This window comes from Hemitrygon akajei, chromosome 23 (genome assembly GCF_048418815.1).
Source record: "Hemitrygon akajei chromosome 23, sHemAka1.3, whole genome shotgun sequence".
NCBI lineage: Eukaryota > Metazoa > Chordata > Chondrichthyes > Myliobatiformes > Dasyatidae > Hemitrygon > Hemitrygon akajei.
In genome coordinates, this window is record NC_133146.1 from 17,747,266 (window position 1) to 17,762,975 (window position 15,710).

General features: G+C 43.6%; 1 protein-coding gene across 2 annotated transcripts in view; it reads right to left on the reverse strand.

The window, feature by feature from the left end:
* fbxw4 (F-box and WD repeat domain containing 4) overlaps nt 1-15,710 on the reverse strand; it is a 392,985-nt gene that overhangs the window by 282,220 nt on the left and 95,055 nt on the right. For both annotated transcript variants that reach the window (XM_073027066.1, XM_073027065.1), the window contains one exon: nt 1,331-1,396. In XM_073027066.1, the coding sequence (XP_072883167.1) occupies nt 1,331-1,396 (66 nt within the window). The remainder of the gene's footprint in view (nt 1-1,330; nt 1,397-15,710) is intronic.

Genomic DNA, 15,710 nt, shown 5'->3' on the forward strand with positions numbered 1-15,710 from the left:
TCTATCATTGGGCTTGAAGTACAGGAGCCCTAGATCCCACACCACCAAGTTCAGGAATGGTTATTACCCTATAACCATCATGCCCCTGACCCAGTGTGGACAACTTCACTTGCCACAACTCTGAACTGATTCTACAAAGTAGAGACTCACTTTCAAGGACTCATAATCTTGGGATTATTTTTTATTTGTACTGCTGAGCTGAACGGAAAGACTAGCCTGGCAATTTGGTGCAAAAGTGAAGGAAAACTGCACTGTCAGAGCAGCCGTCTTTCAGATGAGGTATTAAACGTAAGGATCCTCTTGACTCAGAGTTGAACATTAAAGACCCGCAGACATTTCTGAAGAGCAGAATGGGAGTTCTCCAAAGTGTTGTGAGAAATATTTATATCTCAAACAACTCTAATAACACATGGCACGATAACAGAGTGAGCAGTTTCAAGTCCTTGGGTGTTAAGATCTCTGAGGATCTAACCTGGTCCCAACATATTTATGCAGTTATAAAGAAGGCAAGACAGTGGCTATACTTTATTAGGAGTTTGAAGAGATTTGGCATGTCAACAAATACACTCAAAAACTTTTGTGCAGTGGAGAGCATTCTGACAGGCTGCATCACCGTCTGGTATGGAGGGGCTACTGCACAGGACCAAAAGAAACTGCAGAAAGTTGTAAATCTAGTCAGCTTCATCTTGGGTACCAGCCTACAAAGTACCTGGGACATCTTCAGGGAGCAGTGTCTCAGAAAGGCAGTGTCCATTATTAAGGACCTCCAGCACCCAGGGAATGCCCTTTTCTCACGGTTACCATCAGGTAGGAGGTACAGAAGCCTAAGGGCACACACTCAGCATTTCAGGAACAGCTTCTTCCCTTCTGCCATCCTATTCCTAAATGGACATTGAATCTTTGGACACATCACTTTTTAAAAAAATATACAGCATTTCTGTTTTTTGCATGTTTTTAAAAAAATCTATTCAATATATATATACTGTAGTTGATCTACTTGGTTATTTATTATTATTTTTATTATTTTTTTCTCTCTACTAGATTATGTATTGCGTTGAACTGCTGCTGCTAAGTTAACAAATTTCATGTCACATGCCGGTGATAATAAACCCGATTCTGATTCTAAACAATATTGTTTTCTGACAGCTGCCTACAGTGCTTGCAACTTACGGTAACAATACTTTAAAGATCTCCAATTGACTGCAATGCACGCATGAACAACTGACGGTTGAGAAAGGTGCAAGTCTTCTCCTCCCTCTAAAAAGAGGACCCCAGTGGTAACATCTGGACACAGGTTGTGCTGCATGATTCATGGAATCGGTTTCCTTACCTCTGAAGGTCCCAAATCCGTAACGGTGAGGCATGGCCACAGCAAGCAGTCCCAGTCATGACAGAACTGGAAAAGAGAAAGTACAACTACTTACAAATCAAACAAGATTGATCAGAAGGTATAGGGTCTTTATCACTTCCTGGGTTCTATACTTTTGCTTTGGAGTGGATGCAGTGGGGAGGCATGGCAAAAAACTTTGCTCCTCACTTTAGCCCAGTAACATTTGGTAATAGGGACTGTTGTACATAAAACTGGAAATTCAGCAAATGCTCCCTTTGAAGATTATATTTATTTGCCACATGTACATCAAAAATACAGCTAGAAGCTTTGTTTGTGTTAAATCAAATCGGCAAGGATTGCACTGGGCAGCACACAAGTGACGCCACGCTTCCAGCACCAACACACCATCCCCATAACTCACTCACCCTAACCGTACACCACTGGACTGTGGGAGGAAGCTGCAGTGCCCAAAGGAAGCCCATGCAGTCGCAGGGAGAATGTACAAACTCCTTTCTGACAGCAGTGGGAATTGAACCCCGATCTTACTGCTGCCACTGTTGCATGAATCGTGTCACCGTTCAAAACAAACGCTGAGGTCAATTATGGAAATACTCATACTCATGACACTGGCCTGCTTCATCCACATCTCAGTCTTATCCAGAGCCTGCAACCCACATGCTCCAGGTCGGAAGTTTCAGCTGCTTTAGGAGGAAGGCTGCCTGACCCACCAGAGGAAGGGGAAGGGGTGGTGGCAAGCGAAGCATTTACCTCTAATATCAGCTAAAATCAGCTGCACTGTGAAAGTTATTAAAGTGTCAGAACCGTAACGCTCAAGGAAGATAAAAGGAGAAAGTGTCTACGCAGATCCTGCGGGCAGGTTCAACTAGTAATGGGTTAACCCAAACCAGGGTCTGGATGCCGGGTTAAGAGCAGGGGAGGTGCGATGGAGGGGCTCGGAGGGGGGAAGAGATTGGAATCAGCTGTTCGCCAGTTGGTACACTGCTCTTGAGCAGGCTACTGAAGCCCAGAATCATTTATTACACAACACAATGCAGGGGTGGAGCAGTTTGCACAATCCCACACAGGCTGCGGATCACCTGAAAGACCCCCTCCCCAGTTCCAGCCACTACCTGCTGTGTTCCCACCACCTAGCTTCTTTCACTCTGCCCCTGGGGGACCATCACACTCACGTACACACTAATAGCTTTTAGTTTCTATTCACACAAAACCTGCCACACTAAAATTGGCCAGCAGACCACCAACACTGAGCCCTCCCCAACCCAACCTTTCATAGCAAGGTTTTATTCCTCTCACTGTGTTTCCTCACCTCAAGCCTCAGACAAAGACTAATTTTCAATCTCAGAAACTTATTTTAGTACTAAGGGACCAAAATGTTCAAACTTCTATACAATTCTTGATCAATGAAAAACCCTTCCTTTGATAACTGGACAGAGATATCCATGGCTCACTTAATTAGCTTCCTTTGCTGATTGGCAAACAGAACAAGTAGAGGCAGAAATAATGGCTCACGAGCTGGCACCTGAAATGTGTTACTTGCTTTTAAAATAGACGTGTGAAGGGAGTAACGTGCAACCTCACAAAGGTTACTTGGTGTTTTTTTTCTCTCTGCAGACTTACTCTTTATTTAGAATTGAGGGCAATTCATGGCATCATTGTCTTGTTGTTGTTCCTATCTGTGCCTTGTGGTACATCGGGTGGCAACCTTGCCGTTTCTTTAGCATTTTTGTCTGTTTTTTAAAAAAACGAGGCCAAGTTGCTAGCTTGACGCTCAACCCAGCACGGATAGAAAGCATGCTGGGGGCCGGCCGGATTCGAACCCGGGACCGTTCGCCTCAAAGGAGTGTGTAGATGCCACTACACAACCAGCCAGCCGGGCATCATGGTCTGGAGTCTGTTAATTCAGGTTAACTTTATGCAATTGCATAGTATTAGAGTTTCAAATGGATCACTATATTTGTACAGCTTCGTTCTTCATTATGTAATTGTTGTCTCACTGTATAGTCATTTTTTTATAGTAATGGTCACTCACTTCATATGTGGAAAAAAACTGTACAGATACAGTTTAATTTAACATGTGACTTCTCTGCATATTGGATAACCTTGGGCCCCTTCATCAGGAGCACACAGAAATTCTACATCACCTCCCAGATTAGCCAACTACCCTTCTGAAACGCAAGGGATTCTGTAGATGCTGGAAATCCAGAGTGACACACATAAAAAGCTGGAAGAACTCAGCAGGTCAGGCGACATCAATGGAGGGGAATAAACAGTCAACAGTTTGGTCTGAAACCCTTCATCAGGACTGGACTCCATTACTCAAGAATAAAGATACTGTTAGTTTCTTTTGTCCAATACCATTGTCTTAAATTCTTTGTCCCTGGGTCATGGCCATCCTGGGAAAAAGTCACTGGTTGTCTACTTGATCTATGTCTCTCATCACCTGATACACCTCTATCAAGTCAGCTCTCATCCTTCTTTGTTTCAAAAAGAAAAGCTTACTCAACCTTTCCTCATAAGATATGCTTTCTAATCCAAGCAGCATCCTGGTAAATCTCCTCTGCACCCTCTCTAAAGCCTCCACATCCTTCCTATAATGAGGTGACCAGAACTGAACACAACTCCAAGTGTGGTCTAACCAGGGTTCTTATAGAGCTAACACGAGGAAATCTGCAGATGCTGGAAATTCAAACAACAACACACACAAAATGCTGGTAGAACACAGCAGGCTAGGCAGCATCTATAGGGAGAAGCGCTGTCTACGTTTCGGGCCGAGACCCTTCGTCAGGACTAACCGAAAGGAAAGATAGTAAGAGATTTGAAAGTAGTTGGGGGGGAGAGGGAAATGCAAAATGATAGGAGAAGACAGGAGGGGGTGGGATGAAGCTAAGAGCTGGAAAGGTGATTGGCGAAAGTGATACAGAGCTGGAGAAGGGAAAGGATCATGGGACGGGAGGCCTCAGGAGAAAGAAAGGGGGGGGGGGAGCACCAGAGGGAGATGGAGAACAGGCAAACAACTAAATATGTCAGGGATGGGGTAAGAAGGGGAGGAGGGGCTTTAACTGAAGTTAGAGAAGTCAATGTTCATGCCATCAGGTTGGAGGCTACCCAGCCGGTATAGACAGATAGATAGATACTTTATTCATCCCCATGGGGAAATTCAACATTTTTTCCAATGTCCCATACACTTATTGTAGCAAAACTAATTACATACAATACTTAACTCAGTATAAATATGATATGCATCTAAAATCACCCTCTCAAAAAGCATTAATAAATAGCTTTTAAAAAGTTCTTAAATAGTTTACTAAAATACATTGAATGGTAACTTAAGCTCAGTCCTAACCCCAGCACTTTAACATATCTTACCCCTGGCGGTTGAATTGTAAAGCCGAATGGCATTGGGGAGTAATGATCTCTTCATTCTGTCTGAGGAGCATTGCATCGATAGCAACCTGCCGCTGAAGCTGCTTCTCTGTCTCTGGATGGTGCTATGCAGAGGATGTTCAGGGTTTTCCATGATTGACCGTAGCCTACTCAGCGCCCTTCGCTCTGCTACCGATGTCATACTCTCCAGTTCTATGCCCATGACAGAGCCCACCTTCCTTACCAGCTTATTAAGACGTGAGGCGTCCCTCTTCTTAATGCTGTCTCCCCAACACGCCACCACAAAGAAGAGGGCGCTCTCCACAACTGACCTATAGAACATCTTCAGCATCTCACTACAGACATTGAATGACACCAACCTTCTAAGGAAGTACAGTGGACTCTGTGCCTTCCTGCACAAGGCATCTGTGTTGGCAGTCCAGTCTAGCTTCTCGTCTAGCACTCCCAGATACTTGTAGGTCTTAACCTGCTCCACACATTCTCCATTAATGATCACTGGCTCCATATGAGGCCTAGATCTCCTAAAGTCCACCATCATCTCCTTGGTCTTGGTGATATTGAGACGCAGGTAATTTGAGTTGCACCATATCACAAAGTCCTGTATCAGTTTCCTATACTCTTCCTCCTGTCCATTCCTGACACACCCCACTATGGCCGTGTCATCAGCGAACTTCTGCACATGGCAGGACTCCGAGTTATATTGGAAGTCTGATGTGTACAGGGTGAACAGGACCGGAGAGAGCACGGTCCCCTGCGGCGCTCCTGTGCTGCTGACCACCGTGTCAGACCTACAGTGTTGATAAGGTGTTGTTCCTCCAACCTGAGTTTGGATTCATTTTGACAATAGAGGAGGCCATGGATAGACATATCAGAATGGGAATGGGACGTGGAATTAAAATGTGTGGCCACTGGGAGATCCTGCTTTTTCTGGCGGACTGAGCGTAGGTGTTCCGCGAAACTGTCTCCCAGTCTGCGTCGTCTCACCAATATATAAAAGGCCACACCGGGAGCACCGGACGCAGTATACCACACCAGCCGACTCACAGGTGAAGTGTCGCCTCACCTGGAAGGACTGTCTGGGGCCCTGAATGGTGGTGAGGGAGGAAATGTAAGGGCAGGTGTAGCACTTGTTCCGTTTACAAGGATAAGTGCCAGGAGGGAGATCGGTGGGAAGGGATGGGGGGGACGAGTGGACAAGGGAGTCGCGTAGGAAGCGATCCCTGCGAAAAGCAGAAAGAGGGGGGGAGGGAAAAATGTGTTTGGTAGTGAGCTCCCGTTGGAGGTGGCGGAAGTTACGGAGAATTATATGTTGGACCTGGAGGCTGGTGGGGTGGTAGGTAAGGACAAGGGGAACCCTATCCCGAGTGGGGTGGCGGGTGGATGGGGTGAGGGCAGATGTGCGGGAAATGGGAGAGATGCGTTTGAGAGTAGAGTTGATGGTGGACGAAGGGGAGCCCCTTAGTTTAAAAAAGGAAGACATCTCCTTCGTCCTGGAAAGAAAAGCCTCATCCTGAGAGCAGATGCGGCGGAGACGGAGGAATTGTGAGAAGGGGATAGCCTTTTTGCAAGAGACAGGGTGGGAAGAGGAATAGTCCAGGTAGCTGTGAGAGTTCTTATAGAGCTGCAAGATTACCTCATGACTCTTGAAACTGGTTCCCTGACAAATAAAGGCCATCACACAATACGCCCCTTAACTTCTCAAAGTAGTATGGCAGCAGATTCCATGCCTGGCACTAAGAATCCTTCAGAACTTCATGAAGTGACTTGATACTCATTGTAGTAAGTTCTATAAGCCAAGTGTGAATTAAGCACAGCTTACAGAGTTAGACTTAAAGAGTCAAATCAGATTAAGACTTACAGCCACTTAATGCAGTTAATGCGTAAGGAATTAATTTCATCAGTAGTGGAAAGAAGTGGATCTGGCATTAATCAAGGTTCAAAGTAAATGTATTATCAAAGTACATGTCACCATATGCTGCCCTGAGATTCATTTTCATTCATTCACAGTTACTGAAAAGAAACAAAACAGAATTGATGAAAAACTGTGCACAGCAAGATGAACAATCAATGTGCAAATGACAGCAAACTGTGCAAATACAAAAAACAAACATAATATAAATAGATACACAATAAATATTGAGAACATGAGATGAAGAGACTTTGGACGTGTCCATTGGTTGTGAGGCATGTTGAATGAAGTTATCCCTACTAGTTCAAGAGCCTAATGGTTGAGGGGCAATAACTGTTCCAGAACCTGGTGGTGTGAGTTCTGAGGCTCCTGTACCTTCTTTCTGATGACAACAGTGAGAAGAGAGCATGGCCTGGATGGTAGGAGTCACTGATGATGGATGCTGATTTCCTGTGACAACACTCCTTGTAGATGTTCTCAATGTCAGGGAGGGCTTTGCTCACGGTGGATGTGAACAAGACCTATAGGCACTCAATTTGTAAGGAATTAATTTTACCACTAGTGAGAAAGCAGAAGATCTGGCATTAATAATGCCAAATAGGCGGAGATCCTGGGAAAGCAAAGTTTGGATGTGGCTGTCCGTTGATTTGCTCTCTCTTCAGCCAGTTTAACATGGACCATGGAACTCACTATTACTAAGTTCTTTGTCACACACAACATGGTTGATTCTTTAGCACATTCAGAATCAGAACAGGTGGAGAAAATATTTATTAAAACTGGTGGGTTGCAGAGCTTTGCAAAAAGGAAGGTTAAGTTGAACTTGTCTGGTATGATTGGGTCATCACTGATTCAAATACTGGTTAATCTCCATCCCTCATGAAGGTCATGGATAATCCACCGCCTTCCTGCTCTCAGAAAAAGGTGTCCATCAGCTTCCACTTTGGACTCTCTTTCCAAAACAGCTGTTGAGACAGAGTTTCTGGACATATATTCAAAGATTCTTAATTCTCTGAGAAAAGTGCCTCCTTCTCCCCAGCAAAACTAGGAAACACGTTCTTCTGAAACTAAAATCTGTCACCATAGGCCCCTTAGCATCCACCCTGTAATATCAAACCTCCTCAAATTCGGTACACTTTGATAAAAACCACCTCTTATTTTTCTACCATTTGATATACAGGCCTCTACATTTCTTCACCTCTCAACCCCTTCATCCTAGGATGAACCTGTAAACATTTCTCTCCAGTTCCTCCAGCGAAGGCACAAGAGATTCTGCAGATGCTGGAAACCTTCAGCAACACACACAAAATGCTGGAGGAGCTTAGCAAATAATTTCTGGAGGGGAATAAACAGTAAAGACTTCAAGCCGAGACTCTTCATCAAGGCCGAAGACAGCTTTTTGTGTGAGATGTCCTTTCTTAAATATGGAGAGCAGAACGAAATGAAATACGCCAGGTGCAGTCTCACTAGTACTCTGCAAAGGTGCATCAAAGCTTCCCTACTTTTCTCCCCCTTGCATACACCTTGCAATACAAGCCAATATTCTATGCGTCCTCCTATGTACTTGCATTACCTGAAAGCTATCTACTTCTTCATACACTATGTTCTCCAGATTCCTTAGTTATATATTTCGTAGTCTTGCTTTGTTTAAATAGAGTTTAATTCAGTTTGAATTCAGGGTCCATCAAATCTGTGCCAACCATTACCCACCTGCTTACACCAAGTCTAAATTAATCCATTTTCTCTTGCTTCCCCCACATTTACATCAACACCCACCCCCACCCTGTGGCACGCTTCTACTATCACCTCCACTATAAGGGCAATACATCTGTATCCTTCAGCAACCTGAACTTCAGTAGACCCATGACAGTTTAAGATGGGGTAAAAGGTAGAATATCCATTAATGAACCTATCAAAGACCAGCAGACCCAGATTTAAAAGGAGGCAGAATGTGACAAAGGCAATTGGCCAGGAAGGAATATTAATAACTTAGAAGGCCGCAGGAGCATTTGCACATCAGAAGGTCCAAAGAATTGAGCACAAATCTAAGGTGACTTCCCACTCCTGCTGAAGGGTCACAGCTTGAAAAGTCAACTGCTTATTCCTTTCCATAGATGCTGCCTGACTTGCTGAGTTTTTCCTGGCATTGTGTGTGTGTTACTCCCTCTGCGGGGTCTGATGACAGGATAAACCTGTCCACCCCTCAAATGGATTCAAAACAGCCCATTTTAAGAAGAACAGGGAAGATTTCTCTGGTATCCTAGCCATTACTCATCTCATAAGCAACTAAAACACCAATGATCTGATCATAATCACATTGCTGTTTGTGGGAGCCTGCTACATGTAACACAATGGCTCAATTTTACCATTCAATCGTACTTCATTGGGTTTGATACCATAGTGGTGAGCGTAACGGCCAGTTGTAAGATCAGGGTTCAATTCCCACCACTGTCTGTAAGGGGTTTCTATGTTTTCAAAGTGTCTCTGTGCATTCAGAGTTCAAAGTAAGTTTATTATCAAAGTACAAATATGTCACTACTACTCTGGGAGTCATTTTTTGTGGGCATTCATAGTGGATTCAAACAAATGAAACAGAATCACTGAGGAACTACAAAGACAGAAAAAACAACCAACGTACAAAAGAAAAGCTGTGCAAGTACAAAAACACAGATTGATAGATAGATAGATAAGCAGACAAACAAACAAACAAATAAATAAATAATACCAAAACAGGATTGTGCAGTCCTTAAAAATCCATAGGCTGTGGAATTAGTTCGGTGTTGAGATAAGTAAAGTTATCCATGCATACTGATTGTCGAAGGGTGATAACTGTTCCTGAACCTGGTGATGTGGGACCCAAGGCTCCTGTACCTTCTTTCTAATGGCAGTAGTGAAAAGAGAGCATAGCCTGGATGGTGGGCTCCCTGATGATGGTTTTTTGGGTGTTCTGGTTTCCAAAGACGTATGGGTTAGAGAGAGGAAGTTGCGGGCACGCTATGTTGACACTGAAAGCATGGTAACACTTGCAGCGTGTCCCCAAGCACATCTCGGGTCATGCTGGTTGTCGATAGAAAGGACGCAATTTCACTGTATATTTCAATGTTCAAGTGACAAATAAAGTTAACTATTTTTATATTTTTGTACATACTGAGGCTGTGAAGGCACCATATTTCTTTCTATATGTGCCAGCTGGACACTGGGCAGTAACACACACAAGAAGCTGAAGGAACACAGCAAGTCCGGCAGCATCTATGGAGAGGAATAAAGAAAAGCTGGCTTTGGAATAAAGTCAGCTGAAAAGCTGACATTCCTGACTTCTTCCCCTTTCCTTTCCAGTCTTGATGAAGGGTCTCAGTCCAAAATGTCAGCTCATTATTTCTCTCCATTAATGTAGCCTGATCTGCTGGGTTCCACCAGTATTTTGCGTGTTTTTCCAGCACCTGCAGAATCTATTGGTTTATGACTTGGATTCCATGGCTATGCCTGAACTGTGTTAGCATGCACCAGATAAATTATTCCTATCACTTGGATTTTAGAAGTTAAGCTGCAATTTTCTGGAGAGTGACAGGTGCAATGAGCATTTCAGAAACAGGTACAATATCACTGACATATGTCATGAAATTTGTAGTTTTGCACCAGCAGAACATTGCAACATTGCAATAAAAAAACTGTAAATTACAATAAGTATACGTGAAATTAAGTTAGAATAAGTAGTGCAGGGGAGCAAAAATAGTGAAGTAATGTTCATGGGTTCATTGTCCATTTAGAAATCTGATGGTGGCGGGGAAGAAGTGGTTCCTGCCTGAAACGCTGAGTGTGGGTCTTCAGGCTCCTGTACCTCCTTCCTGATTGTAGCAATGAGAAAGAGGCATATCCTGGATGATGGGGCTCCTTAACAGTGGACGCCGCCTTTGAGAGGCATCGCCTTTTGAAGGTGACCTTGACGCTGGGGAACCTAGTGCCCAAGGTGGTGCTGGCTGTGTTTATAACCTTCTGCAGCCTTTTCCAATCCTGTGTAGAGGCCCCTCCATACCAGACAATGATGGAACTAGTTAGGATGCTCTCCATCGTGCAGGATCAGGTGGAGATCAGTCGCTTGTATCCCAGCCTTAGAAGTTCAACAAATAGATTGTACAATTAAAACATGCATAGAAAACTGGTGTGCTTGTGTGTTCCTCGTATCACCGGGAAAAAGCAGGCCAAATGAGTGAGGTCAACACATCCAGTTTATTTTATTTTCAAGTATCTCTGTAGTGCAATAGCAATTTGGCAATGACGGGCTCCGGGGCCTGTCACATTATTCACCAGAGAGCTTGTCAAACACATTCAGCCTTGCCGAGCTTCCCTGGCACTTTAATCACTGTTGGGTAAACTCATTTGTTCCAATGATTACGACTCGACCTAATAGAATATGCAAGCCTCCTGACCTCTGACCCTCGCTGACACAGGATACAAAAGAGGAAAAGTTCATCCTCCCCCCCTCCCCAAACCTGCCCTCCTCTCCTCCCCCTCAACCCTATTACTCTCGATTACTCAAATTATTTATAGCCCACTGATCCCCGCATGGAGAGGGAAAAAAAGAGTAAAAAACGCAATTAAGTCAGCTTTTGAAGAAGGGAAAGGTTTTTTGTGTAAGTAGGCACTCTGTGAACAAGCGATATTATAGTGGCAAAGGTTATATCAGCACAGGTACATCGGACCTGAGAGTGTGTCCAGCAGTCATTAGAACATGTCACGTCCTATTGCCACTGTTCACATTTTCGGTAACCTAATCATTTGACATCATTATTGGAGGTACCTCAGAGGCATGGAATTATTGCCAGAGGTCACACAAACACAAAGCCATTCCTAGCGGGACAGCATCTGCCACAGTACCAACATTGTTAGGACCAAACCCAGCCCGCCGTTTCCAAGTTAACGGATTCCCTTCAATCAAAGATTCTCGGTTTCCCTGCACCCACCCCCCTTTCCCCTCTTCTTTTCCCACTCTCTCTCTCTCATTGTACACATTTTCCCACATCTACTGACTGAGCTAGAGAGGAGATATCGAGGAGAAATTCCTTCAGTCCACCAAGTTAAATGTGTGCATGAGTATTGACCTCCTAACATTTGGTTATCTGGACCGTATTGAAACCAACTGTCAGCAGGTGAGTACAAATGGCAACCAATAACCTCTTTCCTGCATTGTCACCATGAAGAAAGCCGATAGATCTAGCGCAATATAACATCCGGAATGGAACAAACCCAATATAACGTTCAAAGTAAATTCATTATCAAAATACATACAGTATATGTCACCACATGCAACCCAGTGATTCATTTTCTAGCAGGCATTCACAGTAAACACAAAGAAACATAATAGAATCAATGAGCAACTAAACACTCACATAAAGTTGGACAAACAACCAATGTGCAAAAGATGACAAAATGAGAAATTACAAAAAAAAGCAAATAATAATAATAAATAAATAGTAAATAATATTAAGAACATGAGTTGTAGGAAAGGTGTGTATGTGTGTGTGTATGTATTATATTGTGGTGGCATCCGTCGGTCTCGAGAGACCATGGAGTTTGGAGTTTCCAGGGCGCAGGCCTGGGCAGGGTTGTATGGGAGACTGGCAGTTGCCCAAGCTGCAGGCCTTCCCCTCTCCACGCCACCGATGTTGTCCAAGGGAAGGGCACTAGGACCCATGTTGCCTGGCACCGGTGACATCACAGAGCAATGTGTTGTTAAGTGCCTTGCTCAAGGACACAAACACGCTGCCTCAACTGAGCTGAGGCTCGAACCAGTGACCTTCAGGTTACTAGTCTGATGCCTTGCCCACTAGGCCACGCGCCAACACGTGTGTTATAAAAGCAGCAATTTTTATCACAGCTGGGGAAAAATAAGCAGCAAAACAGTTCAGAGTTGTTTTGTTCACTGCAGCTTTAAGCAGTCCGGCTTAGAGATGCCAGAAATAGCTGGGAATGACAATGAAATGATTTTTCTACTTCATCAAGTTAGGAACTATGAAGAATTTTAAGGTTTCAACAATCATCTTGAATTTTACAATGAAAATGGAAGACCTGAAGGATGTAATCGTTGATAGCATTGAATGAAGACATTATCTGCACTAGGTGTCTGCTGATTTTGTACACTTACAGTCAAAAGAATGTGACATGGCTGAATTTCTCTGTCAATCAGTATTAGGAACTAATACACAGTTTTATAGTACTGCAATAGTATGAGTAATGTTCTAATTTGTTCTGTATTTTAGTTAAATATATAATTTGTTACTCAGTTTGACTTTTGAATATCTTTTTAATTATTTCCACAAAAGTTCAACTAATTAGGGCAGCCATTTAATTGGGCCAAAAAGTACTGGTCCTGAATGTGTCCCAATTAACCAGAATCCACATTACACTGTACATTACTCCCTAGCCACAGGATGGCATGGCAACACTCCTACAACCCCTACACATCTTGCATACTACACAAAGCTCGCAAGAGTATATTCATATCACAGTCATATAACACCATTCAGAAACCAAGAAGAATCACTCAAAAATGGGAAGATTTGCATGAAAAGATCGGTCCACACACAGATTCTGCAATATTCTATAAAAACAAGAGATTCTGCAGATTGCAGACACCTTGAGCAACACACACAAAATGCTGGAGAAACTCAGCAGGTCAGGCAGCATCTATGGAAGGAAATAGTTGACACTTTGGGCTGAAATTCTTCATCCGGACTGGAGAGGAAAGGAGCAGAAATCAGAATAAGGTGTGGGGTAAAGGAGTACAAGCTGGCAGGAGGTAAATGAGACCAATTGAAGGGGAATGTGGGTGGATGGAGGACAGGGAGGGGATGAAGAAAGTTTGGAGGTGATTTATGGAAGGGGTTGAAAGATTGAATCTGTCTTTCAAATATATCAAAGGATGAAGAAGGAATCTATTAAGAGAGGACAGTGGACCATGGAAGAATTTTTACTTGCTGATGAGAAATGAAACCATTCATATTTAGATTCCAATAAGATGGCAGTGCACTCAAACGCAGCAGCCTCTCGGGGGTCAACCAAAGATATACTTTACTTCTTAAAATGTGTTTTAAGTGATCTGTTCATTGCTCAGAGCCACCAGCCGGGGTGTCGAAAGAGCCGCCGGACGAGTCGGAGAAGGTGAAGCCAGTGGACAGTTTGGAGAAGGGTGAAGCAGACAAACAGGCCGGGGAGAGGTCAGAGAAGCTGACCTGGGTGCAGACCATGTTACTGTCTGCTACTCGAAGGCAGCAGAGTTGGTTCATGAAGGCAGCATGCAGTGTAACTGTGAGTGAGTGCCCTGGATGTTTCTCCTGTGATCGCAAGACCCTGTTGGACATTGATAGCATAAGATGCCGCAGGCCTGTTTCACTTGTTTGGTGGTGAGCCAGGCGACGAGGCAGCAGCGTGGCCTCAGTTGTAGAGAGGACTAGGCTCAAGCAGTCTTGCCTGTTGCTGCAGTCCAGGTGAGACGACGCTGGAGATGGTGTAGTGCAGCGTCTGTGCTCAGTTTGGCCTCTTCCATCAGTGTTACTCTCCACTGCTCAACCAGTGGAATGAGAGGCTGGATTGCCAGGATCTGTACCATCCATTTGCATGTCGCTCACAGTCTTGGCCTATATATGTGTTTTCTTGTGTAACAATGCGTATTTTTTTCTCTCTCTGGTGCGCTGTTTTGAATGTACAATATGCACTGTGGCCCCAGAGGCACACTGTCTCATTTGACTGTATCCATCTATGGTTTGAATGACAATTAAACTTGATTTGATTAGCTGCAGTTGGCTCATGTCTAATGTATTGACAAACATGAGACTAAGGAAAAATGCATATAACAATTCTAATACACCAAGTTGCTGGAAATGGGCACAAGGAATACATGCCAATGACACGATTGCTAATTGGGTTGAAGGAACTGGGCTGGTTGAGAACTTCCAGTAGTTATTCTATAGCCTCCTAAACTTGTGTCTCCTGTCAGATCTGACGCTACTCATTTTTTTTCCAGTTTAAAAGTTTATAATATACACCATAAGTCTCTGCATATAACATATTCTATGGACTTTGAATTTCACAAACATCCTTTATTCCTGGTAGATAACATGCACCCTATACTTCTGCCTGCATTCACCACCCATGCTGAAGTCATTGTATATATAACAAATAGTTACGAATGCACGAGTAAGTGGCTTTGCTACTGGTGTTAAAATTGATAAGAGTTCAATATAATCCAAGGTTGTCTTCCATTGCAGCCAGCTTCCAGGAATCAGTTTTGCCATGGCAGCAGACCAAAATGGACGGGATGTTTGGAGTAGAACAACCATTCTGGTTTTGATCCTTATCGCCAAATGTTATAAATGCGCGGAGCAAGAATGCCAATGGATTAGTATAACTAAATATTTTTACTGAGTCATATTAGTAACAGGCCGCACTGGGCAACATACACTGTGGGAGCGATGATCTAGGTCTGTCAAGATGAAACACGTACACACACAGAAGTCCATGCCAAAAGAGGGTGAGACCTTTACACGAAGGAGGTCCAATCATTCTTGTTCCATGCATACGTAATACAAACGCCTTGTGATTCTCATCTATACCAAGCATAGTATGATCCTGTTTTAGTCACTCCATATATGCAGTGTACCCATAGTTCTGCATTCACAATCTAGAATCTGGATTGTCCCTGGACTTTCTGGCTCTTGTTTGAATCACCCTGCATATAACGTACAACCTGGTATATAATATGCATCCTATACTTATTTCTGCATTATCCTCACTGTGCACTAACTTAGCTCAGGTTCCATGTAGATCTGTTACAAATTTACATAAACATGGCAGTGTAGGATATTGGTTCCTTAAAGTTGGCATGGGGGGGATGGGCAGGGTAGTGGGGATAAGCTCCCTCTACCAATGAAATGCGTCTCAAATAACCTCTGACAACTAAGTCCAGCTCTTGGCCTTCATGTGTGGCTTAGCTACTAAGTCCAGCAGAACAGTTTCTATTGACAAGAGAAGAAAGGGGCAGAAGCAGGTTACTGGTGCCTTAAAATCAGTCAT